The sequence below is a fragment of the Polypterus senegalus genome, chromosome 5 (assembly GCF_016835505.1).
Source record: "Polypterus senegalus isolate Bchr_013 chromosome 5, ASM1683550v1, whole genome shotgun sequence".
NCBI classification, from domain to species: Eukaryota; Metazoa; Chordata; class Cladistia; order Polypteriformes; family Polypteridae; genus Polypterus; species Polypterus senegalus.
The window spans coordinates 140,071,675-140,089,174 of record NC_053158.1 but is presented as its reverse complement, the minus strand read 5'-3'; the positions used below and the strand labels follow the sequence as shown (position 1 = coordinate 140,089,174).

General features: G+C 36.1%; 1 protein-coding gene across 2 annotated transcripts in view; it reads left to right on the top strand.

Annotated features, from left to right (window-relative positions):
- LOC120529530 (ras-related protein Ral-A) overlaps positions 1-17,500 on the top strand; it is an 88,851-nt gene that overhangs the window by 56,057 nt on the left and 15,294 nt on the right. For both annotated transcript variants that reach the window (XM_039753402.1, XM_039753401.1), the window contains exons 2-3: positions 954-1,114; positions 9,444-9,652. In XM_039753402.1, coding sequence (XP_039609336.1) covers positions 1,001-1,114; positions 9,444-9,652 — 323 coding nt within the window. In that variant the 5' untranslated portion in view covers positions 954-1,000. The remainder of the gene's footprint in view (positions 1-953; positions 1,115-9,443; positions 9,653-17,500) is intronic.

Sequence of the window (17,500 nt, the reverse complement as noted above, 5' to 3'; positions counted from 1 at the left end):
AGATCATGCTACAGTAAATAACTGGGCCATTCCTGTTTCAAGTTGAATAAAGCTGGTTTTGCTAATGTACTGAGACTAAGCCTCGTGTCTTGGGGTGCAAGACAGGGACTTATTACACAACCCTGATCGTTTATGATTTGCTTCTGTGGCGCTTCACTGAAGCTCTGTGAGTCTGCTGTTGCCCTGCCCCAGCAACGGACAATCTTCCACAGATGCTGCAATCATGCTTCACGACGCACTTCAGCGTGTCATTCCTGTTGGGTGGGGAGTGGGTGGGATCCCAACAGCGCTTAGAAACCTCACAATATAAAGAAGAAAAGGATGATTCGACTTCTGATTGATAACTGTGCTGCACATAACATGCTTCCACATTTAGATAATGTTCGCGTTGAATTCCTCCCACCCAATTGCTCAGCAGTGCTTCAGCCATTGGATTTGGGCATCATTCGCACCCAGAAAGTGTATTATAGCAAGGAAATGCTGAGAAAAATTCTCGTCAGCATAACTTGTAGGCAGGAGGAGATTAAAATTAACGTGAAAGAAGCTTTTGAAATGATTGCAAATGCCTGGATGCAAGTTAAAGAAAGCACTATAGTAACAAATACAGAATCTTATTACAACAAAATTTTCATTACAACAAAATATTTTTTTTAATTCCCTGGGAGTTTGTTGTAACTGGACTCTTGACCAGTGAATGAGGTTGGCCCCCATCAAACCCATTTTAGACTATTTGTTTTATTGTATGAATTTTTTTGTGATTTGGTTGCATGTTAGCCATTGTGACTGTACCACAAATCTTTTATGTATGCATAGGCAAAGACATTCTCCAGTTCTATGATTGTTATATGAAATAGTCATTATGTTATATGAAATAGTCATTTACGAATAGTATAATCTTTGCATTCAGATAAATAACAAAAATACAATTAAGATTATTTTTTTTTCTTTTTAAGATTTTTACAGAATTTACCAAGTTGGTCAGTTGGTCTTCCCTTTCAAGATGGCGGCAAACAAACCCAAAGGACAGAACTCCTTGGCTCTACATAAAGTTATCATGGTCGGTAGTGGAGGAGTTGGAAAATCAGCATTGACATTGCAGTTCATGTATGATGAGGTAAATGCAAATTAGATTATGGATCATTTTCTGTATGTACTAAAAAAAAATCATTTATCATATACAGTAGTTGTATTAGTATGTAGATATATTCTAGTAATGCTTATTTTGATATTCCTACAGGCTTCTGTTCATTTGGTCATAACATAAACTGAAAATACCATAGAACCATAGATAAAATTTTTTTTACTCTAACAACCACCATGTACTTTTTAACACATTGAGTTCTGTTCTTAATGTTCATGAACCTGTCTATCTGGAAGCTTTTTGGGAAACTTGCAACAAATTTCTTTACTTTTTTTTTTTGAAGAAGGTTGTAAGCACTAGGGCCCTAATTTCACCACCTTCTCATGATCCATCCATTTTAATGCCCTGTTTGGCTGTGTTTGACCACTTTGAGCCTGTCACTCTCCCCTTTTTAAAGCAGCTGGTTTCCAGCCATCTGGCTCAACCCCCCGGATGTTGTCCCTCCTCGACTTCTTATGGAGGTCTTTTCTACCTTGGGTCCTTCTATTCTTACTGTTATTAATAGTAGTTTAACCTCTAGTGTGGTGCCTAAAAATTTCAAACATGCTGTTGTGCAGCCTCTGCTGAAAAAAACAGGTCTAGACCACTCTGTTATGTCTAACTTTAGGAATATTTCCAAGCTGCCTTCTTTGTCCAAACTTTTGAAAAAAGTCCTCTACACCCAACTGATGTCCTTCCTGGATGAACACGCAATTCTGGAAGTGTTCCAGTCTGGGTTTAAAACTCACCACAGCAGTGAGTCCTCTCTGTTAAGGGATTTTAATGATATTCTTTAAAAGTGGACTCTGGTGACTGTATACTACTTATGCTTCTGGATTTAACAGCTGCCTTTGAAACTGTAGACCATGAGATCCTCATCTCCAGGCTAGAGCAGTGGGTGGGCATCACAGGTTCAGCTCCCCAATGGTTTACGTCCCATCTCTCAGAAGTTTTTGTGTTAGCATTGATGATTTTACTTCCACATCTGTTGCCCTCCCCTGGGGGGTACAACAGAGATTCATCTTGGGACCTCTTCTGTTTTCTTTGTACTTGCTGCCACTCGGCGCTGTTTTCATGGTATTTCCTTTCATCTTTATGCAGATGACTGTCAGGTTTATTTCCCTCTGAAACGCCCTGGTCCATGTTCATTCCAGCCCCTGCTTGATTGTTTTATTGACATAAGGAGTTAGATGGCAATAAATTTTCTAAATTTTAATGAGAATAAGACAGAAGTCATCCTATTTAGACCCAATGGCACCAGCGGGACCCCCTGCATCGACCTTTCCACTGTGGCTCAATTTGAGAAATCCATAATCACAAATTTAGGTGTGAAAATGGATTCCACTTTAAAACTTGATAGCCATGTGAACGCAGTGGTAAAATCTTGCTTTTTCCAGTTGAGGTGGCTGTCAAAAATCAAGCCTGTTTTGTCTAAACGCAACCTTGAAACAGTGATACATGCTTTTATAACCTCTCGTCTAGATTACTGCAATGCGCTTCTTTTTGGAATTAGACAGGCCTCCGTTGCTTGCCTACAGCTGGTGCAAAATGCCGCTGCTTGATTTTTAACTGGCACAAGAAAGCATGAGCATGTTACCCTGATTTTGGCTTGCGTTTCGTTTTCGAATCCATTTTAAGATCCTTCTATTTGTTTTTAAATCCTTTATTGGTTGTACCCCATTTTATTTGTCGGAACTGCTGCACTCTTATGTACCGTCTCGTTGTCTCAGGTCAGCAGACCAGATGCTTTTAAGTGTTCCTAAGGCACGATGCAAACTCTGAGGTAATCAGGCTTTTTCAGTTGCAGCTCCAAAACTCTGGAATGATTTGCCATTGCACGTTAGGCAGGCTTCTTTACTTGCTGCCTTTAAATCTTATTTAAAAATGCACTTTTACTCCCTGGCCTTTAACCCAGTATGATATGTTGACTGTGTATTTTTTTTATTATGAATCTCTTCAGCTCTTATGTGTTTGTGTTTCTGTTTCTTTTCCCTTTTGTTATTGTTTGTCTGAAATGTTGGATTTTTATTGTACAGCACTGTGGTCAGTCTTGATGTTGTTTTTGTAAATAAATAAATAAACCACTCTTACTCAAGACTACTTTTCCTAAGGAAAGTATAGCCATTTTTACTGTCTTGCCATCACGCATATTTTTTTTTAATGAATGAGTGAAATACTTTATTAGGAAGACCATCTTGTATTGCAGTGATTTAGAGTTCGGTGGTATGGCCAAAAATTTATATCACAATCTAATTTAAACTGATCACAGTTATTGTATTTATTACAGTATAATCTATGTGCACATACTTTCCAGATTGAATCAGTATTAGGTGTTTCTTTTGGCCCAATTTCATTAGTTAACAATAAGTAGTTCTGTTGTGATGTTTCTTTTCATAAGGACCATCGTAATCAACTGAAATAAAAATAGTTTATTTTGCAAAACAATAAAATAAGAACAACTGAACAAGAAATAAGCATGTATTGCACATGCATTTTAAGACATAGTATTTTGGTAAATTTGTGTATTGTATAGACAATATAGTAAAAAAGAAACAAGATTTAAAATAAAAATGTAGTGTTCAAAAAGCTATTCTTCCCAATTCCTGTGGTTCTCCATTGATAAAAAAACAAGCAAGCTAAACTGTACTTAATATTGCCTTTTAAAACATTTTCACAAACACAAAAAATTTTATAAAAAAAGAAAAAAAAAAGAAAATTTACATCTAACTTGTCTAATAACAGCCTACTAAAGAAAGCTTTCACACTTGTCACACAACTGAAATTAAATGATCCTGAGAGCAATTTTTAAAATCCTCTTTATACAGAAATGGATATTGGTGAACAGTTGTTTTAAAAAGTAATTCTAATGAAGGAATTCAATTAATTGCATGAAACAAATCATACAACATCATATATTTGTGAAATAACTTAAAAAAAAATCTTTTAAATCCCATCACACATTTGCTTTCTGTTGGCAGCACTCTGTCCTGACAACATCTTAACCATTGTCATTCATTTGAAGTACTTTATTTTCGTAATTTATGGCATCTTTGTATTATTTTTAGTTGTTCAATTGTTTAACATTTGTAAAATGCATGTAATAATCATACACAAGTTTAAAATGGCCCCCACAAAAATTGCTAGTTTTAGTTTTGATGAAAAAAACAATTGTTTTTAACATTCAGATTTAGCTTTGGCAGGTTAATACCTGTGTGAACTGAGCAGGCACCTTCTTTCCTAATCAATTCATCGTTTTGTTTGTCATGTGCATGTGAAAGCATCCTCTGCCACTCCATCTATGCTGCGTTAGCTAAGAACAAAACAGAGCACCCACTTACCACCATGTGTCAATTTTGCAACTTGTAATAAAGGCTTGGTTTGCTAAACAGCTGTAAAAATGATGTGCAGAAATTCCTCAAAGTTGATGCACTTCTAACAGTAAATGTACTCTAGCAAGGATACACCTCCCTTTAGGACAGCTTATTCACTTTTGTAATTTGAGAGTGGAAGAACGTACATCCTTTGTGTTTTCATGTGTTAAACTGTACCTATCTGTAATTTTGGTATGTAAAGAATCAAGACAAGTAAAATGTAATGCAATGAGTTTATTCTCTATTGTATTGAACAGAACTGGGAGAGGCAGTGACAGTGATGGTTTATATATGAATGTATAGTTTTTATGCAAAAAATATATGGATAAAATCATATTGTAGAAGAATATATATCTGGTATATGTTTAAAACTTTTAGTGTGGTCAGAGGTGGATGATAGGAGGGAGGTGTTGGGTGGCAACTTGCCTGCCTGTTTATAGTGCTTTATTTTCTACTTTTTTATAAAGAATAGGAGGCTTGCCTTGGTTGCTTTCTTGTGTGTGCTTTCATTTGCTAGTTGTGGCCTGTGGGGGTGTGAGGGTAGGATTTTAGAGTGTAGTAGTTTATGGTTTTATAAGTTAACTAGCAAAATACCCGCGCTTCGCAGCGGAGAAGTAGTGTGTTAAAGAAGTAATAAAAAAAAGAAGAGGAAACATTTTGAAAATAACGTAACATGATTGTCAATTTAATTGTTTTGTCACTGTTGTGAGTGATGTGTTGCTGTCATATATATAGAAATATATATATATATATATATATATATGTATATGTATATATATATGTATATGTATATATGTATATATATATGTTTATATATATATATATAAATATATATATATATATATATATATATATATATATATATATGTATATATGTGTGTGTGTATATATGTACATATGTATATATGTGTGTGTGTATATATGTACATATGTATATATGTGTGTGTGTATATATGTGTGTATATATGTACATATGTATATATATATGTGTGTATATATATATGTATATATATATATATATATGTGTGTATATATATATGTATATGTATGTGTATATGTATATGTATGTGTATATATGTATATATATATATATGTGTGTATCTATACTAATAAAAGGCAAAGCCCTCACTCACTCACTCACTGACTCACTGACTCACTCACTGACTCATCACTAATTCTCCAACTTCCCGTGTGGGTGGAAGGCTGAAATTTGTCAGGTTCATTCCTTACAGCTTCCTTACAAAAGTTGGGCAGGTTTTATATCGAAATTCTACGTAATGGTCATAACTGGAAGCAGTTTTCTCCATTTACTGTAATGGAGATGAGCTTCAACGCCGTGGGGGCGGAGTTTCGTGTGACATCATCACGCCTCCCACGTAATCACGCAGTACATAGAAAACCAGAAAGACCTCAAAAAAGCGCTCAAGAAAACATGCATTATATAATTGAGAAGGCAGCGAAACAATAAGAAGCGAGCGAGTGACATATACAACCATATTCATGAGTTCTGCTACTGAAACAAAGCACGATGTAAACCTACACTTTAAATTAAGTTCATAGACAGGCTGCCCATATAAGGCCGTCCGTCAGCGGCAATCCAATAGCAAACTGCCACGGGTAAATATTCACGGGTGAAGGACTGTGCTTATGGAGAGGAAGATGAGATGGTCAGGGTGGTGTTTGACACAAACTCAGCGAAACTGCGAGAGAAAGTTTTAAGTGCCAGGACTAAGGTAACATTAAATAAAGCTATGGACATAGCACGAGATGGCACCAGCACAGCTGGGAACCTTCGATGCAAGTACACCGAGTGGCTCACGTGAACTGACGAGTGCACAGATAAAAGCAACAGTTCCAAAGAGCGCTGAACAAAACCGAATTACACAATTGAAAAGGCAGCAAAAATATGAAGCGCCTGATAAGCATATTCATAAATGCAGCTACTGTGGAAACAAAGCACACGGTGGAAAAAGTCAATGTCCCGCTAAAGGAAGACAGTGTAAAAAAACCGTGCATGCAGTGTGTCAGGTCTCAGATAAAGAAGAAGACGAGCTGTTTATTGATGCAGTAAGAAACGAATCGATGAATGAAACCTGTCATCTTTACAACGATTGACAAACACGGAATGTAACTTGAACACAACACATCCTACAAATACGAACCTGATTGAAAGAAATAATGATAATCAAATCCTTGATGACAGCAACACTCAGTAACACTCACAAAACAAATACTGTATATTGACAGTCATGTTACGTTATTTTTAAAATGTTCCCTTTTCTTTTTCTACCTTTTTAACACACTACTTCTCCGCTGATACGCTGGTATATATATATGTATATATATATATCCCGCTCTACATACTCGAATAATGGATACTTTATTCGCCATCAATGATTGTTTTGGTAAAGCCATACTCAGTGTATTCATTAGATGAACGGTAAAAAAGTAAGAGCGAGGGGAGGATGACTCATTGAGGCATGCAGGCTGTAGTGCGCGTCAACTCTATCTGAATTGCGCGATCACATTTGAAAAAATATATCTTTTCAAGTTCTATTTAGTCCATATGTGTCAAACTCAAGGGCCGCGGGCCACATCTGAGATCATTTTATATACTGTATTATCATTATTAAAGCCCGGTATATGAAGCGCTGGTAACACAATAAACTACAGATCCCATAATGCAGCGCTTCAGCTGCCTTGCCGAACACTTATCGCGTTAATCAAGTCTACCTTATGATGCTGCAAGTTATTGCGAAGATAGAGTTATTGCGCACTGAGTTTGCACGGCGCTTTGGTGACTTTGAAGAACAAAAAAAGTCCGTCTACATGCGGCTCGAACCTTGTGCATGTTTGGTAGCACATATCTGTGTGAGAAGCTCTTCTCAGTGATAAAGACTAACAAAACAGCACACAGGAGTCGCCTCACTGATGAGCACCTGCAATCCATCCTGAGAATCTCCACAATACAGAACCTCACACCAAACAGAAACGAACTTGTGGCCAAAAAAAGATGCCAGGCGTCCAGCTCTAAAATGACATATGAGCAAAGACAACTGAATGATTTGATTTGTTATTGCACGTAAGAGCGGGAGTCAACCGTTTTAACAAACAGCTTATTGCACTGATACGAAATAGCTGTGTGTGTATATATGTAGATATGTATATATATGTTTATATATGGCTGTGTGTATGTATGTATATATATATATGTATTTGTGTGTGTATATATGTATTTGTGTGTATATATGTGTGTGTATATATGTAGATATATATGTATGTATATATGTGTATATGTATAGATATGTATATATATATATGTTTATGTGTGTGTGTGTAAATATATATATATAACAACAACACTTATCACTCACAACAGTGACAAAACAATTACATTGACAATCAGGTTTCGTTATTTTCAAAATGTTTCCTTTTCTTTTCATTGCTTCTTTAACACACTACTTCTCCGCTGCGAAGTGCGGGTATTTTGCTAGTATATATATATATATGTGTGTATATATATATATGTGTATATATATATATCCATCCATCCATTGTCTAACCCGCTGAATCCGAATAGGGTCACGGGGGTCTGCTGGAGCCAATCGCAGCCAACACAGGGCACAAGGCAGGAACCAATCCCGGGCAGGGTGCCAACCCACCGCAGGACACACACAAACACACCAAGCACACACTAGGGCCAATGTAGAATCACCAATCCACCTAACCTGCATGTCTTTGGATTGTGGGAAGAAACTGGAGCGCCGGAGGAAACCCACAGACACGGGAGAACATGCAAACTCCACGCAGGGAGGACCGGGAAGCGATATGTATATATATATATATATATATATATATGTGTACTGTATATATATGTATATATATGTATATGTATGTATATGTATATGTATATATATGTGTATATATGTATATATGTATATGTATATATATATATGTGTATGTATGTATATGTATATGTATATGTATGTATATGTATATATATATGTATGTGTATATATATATATATGTATATATATATATATATGTGTGTGTATATATATAGATATATATATATATATATATATATATATATATATATATGTATATATGTATATGAGTATATATATATATGTATATATGTATATGTGTGTATATATATATGTGTATATATGTGTATATATATATATATGTATATACTTTTAAAATTTGAAAGCCTTGCATCTTAGCTCATGTATCAGACATCAAGACCTGAACAAAAATCCATCAGGATTAGAGCTCGGCCTAACAGTCCACCTCATCTCATATTGGCAATGAAGAGAAAAGGAAAGAACGAGAGGGTGAAGGAGGGACATTAATGATTCAATGTAAAAGTTAAATATGTCTGTATAATTTAAACAATTCACATCTTTCTGTGTATTAAAACTGTAGTGTATCCAGAATGAAGTATTATGGTGTTCTAGCCTTTCAACAAACACTGTGCTAAAACCAGGAACCTACTAAGGTTATGATTAATGTTCAAAACAAATATAAATAGAAAAATATTTTTTAAAAAGTCACCTTTTTGTGTTACAAAAGTACCAATTGTGTTACAGAATTACCCTTTTTTGGCTTGTTACTTAAGAGCCTGACTTGTGTTACAAAAAGGCCCTGCAAGTTACTGATGTTCCCTGTGCTGTGGTACAAATGTGCCTTAAAGTTACAAAATGTCCCTACTAGAGGTACAAATGTTCCTTGTAGGTTACAAATGGGCCATTTAGTAGTTTCAAAAAGGCCCTAACATCTATCTATCTATCTAATTTAGTTTTCGTTTAAACTGTTACTTGTTTTTTTTCTTTTCCCCCAGTATCGACTTGATAGTAACTCTTTAATCCTGTTTTTTTTTTTTTTTGGCCACCAATTATTTGTAAAACTGTTTTATTTAATGACATTTTTTTTATTTTTATTCTGTTTAGTTTGTGGAAGATTATGAACCTACAAAAGCAGATAGCTACAGGAAAAAAGTGGTTTTGGACGGAGAAGAAGTTCAAATTGATATCTTGGATACTGCTGGGCAAGAGGACTATGCTGCTATTAGAGATAACTACTTCAGAAGTGGTGAAGGCTTCTTGTGTGTTTTTTCCATTACAGAGTTAGAGTCTTTTGCGGCAACAGCAGATTTCAGGTATTGTAACCAATGTTGAGGAGAAAAATAAAATGTTATTTTTTTATGTTTTGAAATTTTGTAGTTTAATTGAAGTGCTTACAGCAACATATGCAATATGGTCATTTAGAGACTTTAGTATGCTTGTAGTCTAGGTGAGGAGACTTGGGGCCATGTTTACACAACATCTAACATTTTGTTACCCGTCAGATAACTCATTTAAAATTTAACATTGAATATATGCACAGTTAACAACACTTGGAAAAATTTCCAAGTGGAAAAAGTCTTCTAGTTAGGAAAATCAAGAAAGGTGGAGTGATATGAACAGCATATTTTTCTTGCAAATACCAGTAAAATGCCTATACTTTTACAGCTGCTTAAACAGCAATAAGAGCTGCACAGTCATAAAACTGAGTTGCAGTAAATTTTGCTTTCTCCTTGCAAAATCAGTTCATATACTGATATTCATCATCAACAACTTTGGGAGTGAGACTTAACAAAATTGATATCCGTTTAATTTCACTATGTTTTTATGAATTAGATTTATGTTAGTATTTTTATTGTAGATTTTGTTTTGCTCTAAATAATTTTTGTGTTTATTTTACTTCTTGTTTTTTTTGTTAGTTTTATCTTTAGTTAATGATATCCTGATTTGAAGAACTAGTGAATGATTGTTAAAATGTCTCAATTCAGAATATTCAGACTTAGTAAAGTAAACATAGTCAACCATAACTATTTTAATTTTCTAATGGGTTAGAAGTATACCATCCATGGTGTTAATTGGAAAGTGTTTTTTATTGTGGTAATATTTTTAAATGCAAGATTGGACTTTTAAAGTGTTTTTGCCATAATTAAAATAAATTTTTGCTCGCATGGTCTAATTATTAATGACTACAAAATACCTTATAGAAAATTGTCTTTTGTTTCATATCTTGATGCACTTCCAACAAGCTACCACCCAGACAGTGGAAATAGTCATTAACTTTTGCAAACAACAGTTACTACATCTCCCACTAGAAATGAATGATTCTGTAGTCAATATGGTGGAATCTTTCATATTTTTGGGCACAGCTATCATAAATACTCTCAGCTGGAAAATTAACAAAACTCCCATCACTAAAAAGGCACAGTAGAGATTGTACTTCTTACAACAACTGAAGAAATGAAATATTTCCCAGCCAATCCTCGTTAAATTTTACAAAGCTATAATTGAAAGAATAGTCCTATTCTTTTCTATTGTGTGGTTTGATTCAACTACAGTACCCTCCACATCTAAATTACAGCATGTTGTGAAGTCTGCTGAGAAAATAATTGGCTGTGCTCTTCCATCTGTGGTAGACCTGTATACATCTCATGGCACTAACCATGTCAGAAGCATCATCATGGACTCCTCTCACCCAGCTCGTCACTCATTCCAAAAACTCCCCTCTGGTAAATGCCTTAGGTCAATTTAAAACTAAAACTAACAAATGCCTTAATGGTTTCTTGGTAAAGAGCCTTAGCCCTCTCAAACCAGTAATTTTAGCCTGTCTTCTTTCTATATTCATGCATGTTATATGCTTATGAAGGTGTGTGTGTTTACAGTTTATGTATATGTGCACATGCATACACACTATACACTCACACTTTCACTTGCATGTCTTCATTTGCACATCTCCTTTATAATTGTACTATTGTTCAACTTTGAAGTTTTTTTTTTTTTAAACCATTGCTATTTTTTATTTGTATGTGATGTTCTGTTCTGTTATAAGCAGCTCCAAATCTACAAAGTCACATTCCTGTACATTAAGTACTGGCGAATAAAAATGATTCTGATTCTGATTAAGCAAGATTTTAGTGGAGACTCTATTTCAAGACATTACCGCAGAGAATGAAACTGGGACTGATTTGTCATTACCTTACTTTAGATTCAACTTAAGGAAAAGTTTTTCAGTGTGTCACACACATGTAGTACCTGAATATACATGGCGATGAAGTCTTGTGAAAGGAGTGCATCACAGTACCCATTTTTTTTTTTTTTTGTAGGACTGCATGATGATAAATATGTCCAGGCTTCACTCTTTGTGTGAGACTGTGTAGCTTAAAAATGACCAGCAGAAGTCGAACTATTGGCAGACACTATTCCCAGTATTGTTCTGTGGCAGTTGAAAGTCTTTTGCTAATGTGGGTTGCTGCTGCTTATATATTGTGGGATGGGGTTTAAACATTGGGAACATGTATTTTTCTGCTTGGTCTTACAATTTCTTTTTTTTCTTGCTGTGTGCCCCCTCTCACCCTCTATTCATCTCCTTAAGCCCCTCATGTTCCTTGCTAAAGCAGACATGAAGTGGCTGAAGAATCAGATTCAGTCTGCCTGATTTTTTTTTATTTTATTTATTTTAATTAAAAGCAAATAATAATCCATACATACAATCAAATCAAACAATCCATAATTCAACCCCCACCCAAAAGAAAGAGAGGAGAACCAACCTACAAAGCAAGTCTTTAAAAGCAGCAAGGAAGAAAGAGTATCCTTTTCCCTGATATAGGAACTTATTCCAAAATGTAATTGATTAGATCCTGCCATATTTTTAAAAAGGTTTGAAATGATCCTTTAAGGGAGAATTTGATTTTGTTCAATTTCAAATAGTATAGTACATCAGTTATTCACTGACTTAAAAGTGTTGGGAAGGGATTCTTCCAGTTGAGCAAGATAAGTCTAAATGCTAGCATTGAGGTTAAGGCAATTACGATTTGTTTGTCCTTCTCCACTTTAAGCTTATATGGGAGTACAATAAACAGAGTTTTTAATGTATTAGGACTGATTGTGACACCAAGGCTGTCTGACAGATTTTTGTCCAAAATGAGGTTAATTTGGTGCATGTCCAAAACATGGCCCAATGATCTAGAGCTAGATTGCAATGTTCTCAGGTGGAATCTTGCGCTGGAAACATTTTGGATAGTTTTAAACAAGGATAAATACAATCAATAGAAGATTTTAAATTGACTGAGTGCTTTGTGTATATGAAGCTAGAGGATATTATGTGCATGGCTGCCTTCCACTCCTTTAAAACGTTTTTATAAATTGTAGAGTTGCTATGTGAGTCTTCAAGATTGATCAGTGTTTCTTCTGGAATAGAAATTGGTGGAAGCTGAGGAAAATTGGGCAGGTTCCATTTACCAAAGTTGAAATAGAAGCTTAATTGCTCATAGGATACAAAAATATCTGTGTAAAAGTCTCTAAATGGTATAATCCCAGATTTTTTCCAAACATTAAATACTATACAGTATATGTTTGACAGGGTGGGAAAAAAATGGTTGTTATGTAAAGGTGCCACAGATAAGAGCTTCTCTGCCTTAAAGTGTTTCCTACATTGGTTCCATATTCTGAGTGAATGAAGGGCAATTGGATTACAGTGGAACCTTGGTTTGCGAGTAACTTGGTTTACGAGTGTTTTGCAAGACGAGCAAAATTTTTTAATAAATTTTGACTTGTTAAACGAGCGATGTCTTGCAATACAAGTAGTATGGATACACTTTGTCTGCTGAGCGTCATGTGATCACAGCTGAGCTGATGGTTCTTCTCTCTCATGCGTCTCTCTCTCCTTATTTCTCTCACGCACGTGTGTCTCTCTCTCTCTCTCTCCTTATCTCTCTCCGCGCTGGCTCTCTCTCTCCTCCGCTCGCTGGCGCGTCTCTCTCTCTCTCTCTCTCTCTCTCTCTCTCTCTCTCTCGAGGGCAATCGTCTCCTATTCTCCATCTGAGTCTGCATGCCTCACTAATATAGTCAACATCCATACGAGCGTATACTGTTTACTACAGCATTGTGACTGTGTGTGTGTGTGCGCGTGCGCTGTGAAGTGAGAGTCCCTGTCTTGTGCCCCAAAACACGAAGCTGAGTCTCAGTACTTTAACAACAACAGGTTTATTCAGCTTGAAACAGCAACAGCGCAGTTATTTATTGTAGCGGGATCTTTATAATGTTCCTTGTATCACCCATCAACGGCAGGCGCTTATAGCATATCCACGATCTTTTTGGATACGCTTATACGGCGAACTGCTACAGCGCTGGGAGACTGCGATTGCTTTGGGACACTCTTCCGCGTGTCGTCCTGTTGGGTTGAATCCCTCAAGAGTTTAGAAACTCAGTCACACCAGCCATGATTCTTTTTAAAGGTAAAGTGCAGGTTAATTTGTTTTATGTATTTTTACTTTATATTTTGTATTAATAATTTTTATATGAATAGTTTTGGGTTGTGGAATGAATCATCTGAGTTTCCATTATTTCTTATGGGGAAATTCACTTTGATATACGAGTGCTTTGGACTGCGAGCACGTTTCCAGAACGAATTATGCTCGCAAACCGAGGTTCCACTGTATTAGTGTATTGACAATAGTTTGTACTTACTGGAGCACAGAACTGGGAAGTATAAAGTAATGCAAGATTTTAATTCTGTTGCAAACCAGGCATGTGTATGTTCTTCAATTTTTGTTGATGTCCAGGGGCCTCATGCATAACGGCGTATGTAGAATTCACACTAAAACATGGCGTACGGACAAAAGCGCAAATGTGCATACGCACAAAAAAAATCCAGATGCATAAATCGCCAACTTACACATTCTTCCACTACATAAATCCTGGTCAGCGTGAAAAGTGACACACGTGCATGCGCCTGTCTCTGCACTGAATCCTCCCAGAATTACAATTCTTTTAATATGCAAATCAATATAAATAGCCCTTAAGCTCAGCGTTCTGTGGAAAAACAATGGGAAAAGCAAGAGGGAAAATGGAATAATTTCAGCGAATACCAAGTGGAGGAAAGGAAAAACGTACTATTTGTTGGTTTAAATAGTGGTATAAACAACAAAAGGAAGTTGATTGAGTGACATAGCGTGTCGTAGAAACTTGAAAGCTCAAGTTAACAAAGTCGCACAGTGCCCAAAATAAAAAAGAAGTTGTCAGATATCAAAGTCGCTGTGAAAAGGCGAGTCGTAGCCCACCGTCTAAAAGTCATATGGAAGCTTATTAGGGTACAGAGAAAAGAAAAAAAATAACCACACAGTGGGGTCAAAAAAGTTCGAAATGTCAACTTTAATCTCGAAATTTCCACTTTAATCACATGGTTTATTTTGTCATTAAAGTAGAACATCATAAACTTCATCTTAAAATCATTTAAATTACTAGTTTTTTAAATAGCATCGTAACTAAAGTAGCACGTTAAATGCTTTTTATTTTATGTGTTCTGTGTGCTCTATGTGTGTGAATTACTACGTGTTTCATAAATGGGCTTTCTCTTTCACAGACAGGACACAGAATCCATTACATTTGTGATATTACAGCTCTCTGAGTAATTTAAATACTGAGATATATACTTGATATCATTTTCATGATAATAGGAATTAAAGTATGTTATTAAATATGGGAACACGATGGTGCAGCGATAGTAACAAACTGACACCCTGTCCAGAGATTGTTCCTGCCTCCAACAAGATGATTGCTGCGCTGTGCGCGACCTTCGATTAAATAATTAATTGCAGCAGTACTGTGTCTCTCAAACATACTAACCCCTAATACCTGTCCTTCCTTTTCTTTCTCCAAATACCCAATCGCCACATAATCAGCTCTGTAATAGATGTCAAGCCATCTAAGCTTAGAACAGCAAGTCTTCAAAACTTTTAAGGAACATTGAAATATCTTCATAGTACATGTTTAATTATTCTATCCATCTATCCATCCAGTGTCCTGCCAGCCCCAGCAAGCATACAGTGCGAGGCAGGAACAATCCCTGAACGGGGCACCAGCTTGTTGCTAGTGCTGCAATACTGTGTCCTCACATGTTTAATTATTAACAGTATAGATTAAATTATGTTAAAATTTTATCTGTATAATGTAATTAACATTTTGCTGCATTTTATCTTAAAAATGATATTGTTGTCATATGTAAATACGTGCTTTATAAAGTGACTCAGGTTGTGCAATATTATAAATGTATCGCAAGTTTACAGTGAGGTCATTGAACTTATAAGTGCAAACAGTTCTAAAAGGAGCACTTTAATGGACTGATTGAGTGCATTTATAGTTCTTGGGATGAAGCTGTTTCTGAACCGCGAGGTCCCGACAGGAAAGGCTCTGAAGCGTTTGTTGTGTGGGAGCAGTTCAATAGGCTGTGTGCATGGCTGAGGCAGCGTGTGCTTGATGCTCTATCTCGATCATTCTCTTTCCGATCAGCTGCTGTAGGACTGTGATTCCACACTCAGATACAGTGGGATAAATACTCTGAGTGGTACATTGATAGGAACAACGCTAAAGCAGCTATGGTATTTGAAAAAGTTTGTCCATTCCATGGACCATTATATTTGTTACAAGTTAATTACAATCGGATGCCTTAAACTAATAAACGATAGGCGGTTAATTTCAGTGTATTTGATAAAGCCGCTTCAGGGTTGTGGATCTAAAAAATAAAGGGAAACCACACTGGAACAAAAGCACTGCTTTAATGCTGGGTAAAGCCAGTTTGCAGAACTGAGCGGAGAACTTCCGTACACCAAGGATTTAGCTGGCATGAAAATGTGCGTGGCTTTACGCTGTTTAGCTTTTATACATTGCGATGTGAGCGTGGAAACGGGCATTCGCAACATCCACTATACTAAGAGTATCTTGCTGTGGTATCTGTAATGAGTCAAAGAACTCATTAGATTTTGTGTTATCTTTCTTTAGACTGAGTAGAATATAAAGACATATAACTTACACATTTAGAGAGTACTATATTTATATGGTCTATGATTTTATCTCCATCTGTGTTGGTAATTGCTGTTATTGTATTGCGGCCATCCTGCTTCTGGATTTGTTGGGCTAAAATCTTATTGGCCTTCTATGTGTTTACGTAATAATGATGTTGTGATTTAAAGATGAGCTGTTCCATTTCCTTAGTAGTCAAGAGGTTAAAATCTGATTGCAATACCTGTCTTTTACTATAGAGTGGCTCATTTGGAAACCTTAAGTAGATCTAGATCTCTTCTGGTAATTTTGATGATTAGCTCGGACACCTTTTTGGTTTCCAGTTTATTTTTGTGAGAACGATATGAAATCTGTCCTCTTAGAGTTTTCCAGAGTTTTCCTGCAGAGACCTTAAGATTGCATTTGTCTCCAGAAAATAATCAATTTGCTTGGATATGAATTTTGTAGAGTTCTCATCAGCTAATGACAGGGTGTTAAGAAGCCACCTATAAGATGAGTGTGTAGGGCATAGTGATTTAAGGTCCATGATATGAGGGGTGTAGTCGGAGATAACAATAGCGTGGTCCTTAACAGATTTGATAATGCACAAAAAATAGTCTATGAAGAAATTACTCTTGAGTAACAATGATGAACTTGTGAGCAGAAAGATTATGCTCTTAGGTTAAGATTTAAAAACCTCCATGCGTCTGATAAGTTCTGATCCATTTCAAACTATGTGATTATCTTTGCAGCATTATCGGCACCGTAAGCTGAGGACCTATCCAGGTCTGGATTTAAAACACAAAGTTTCTGGCCAATATAGGGTTCACATTTTGGATGAAATCTCTCATCCATGTTAGGTAACCTGACTGCTATGTCCTTGTTTGTGTTCTAAAAGGTGCAACTGCCAGTGAGGGAATACTTACTAGATACGTTTTGATTGTGTTTGTCATTAGAATGTGCAAAATGGGGAGGACCAGCAACAAACTGTTTCAGAACCTGTTTTACCAGTGTCTGTCAGATGTCACTTTGTTACACTTGATTTGATTCAGTTGTGTAAATTTGTGGAATCAACCACATATATATATACACACACACATTTGGGGGCTTCACCCCCTGCTCGCTTCACTCACCAACCCCTGTGTTTGGTTTTCCAGATACTTTTAAGATTT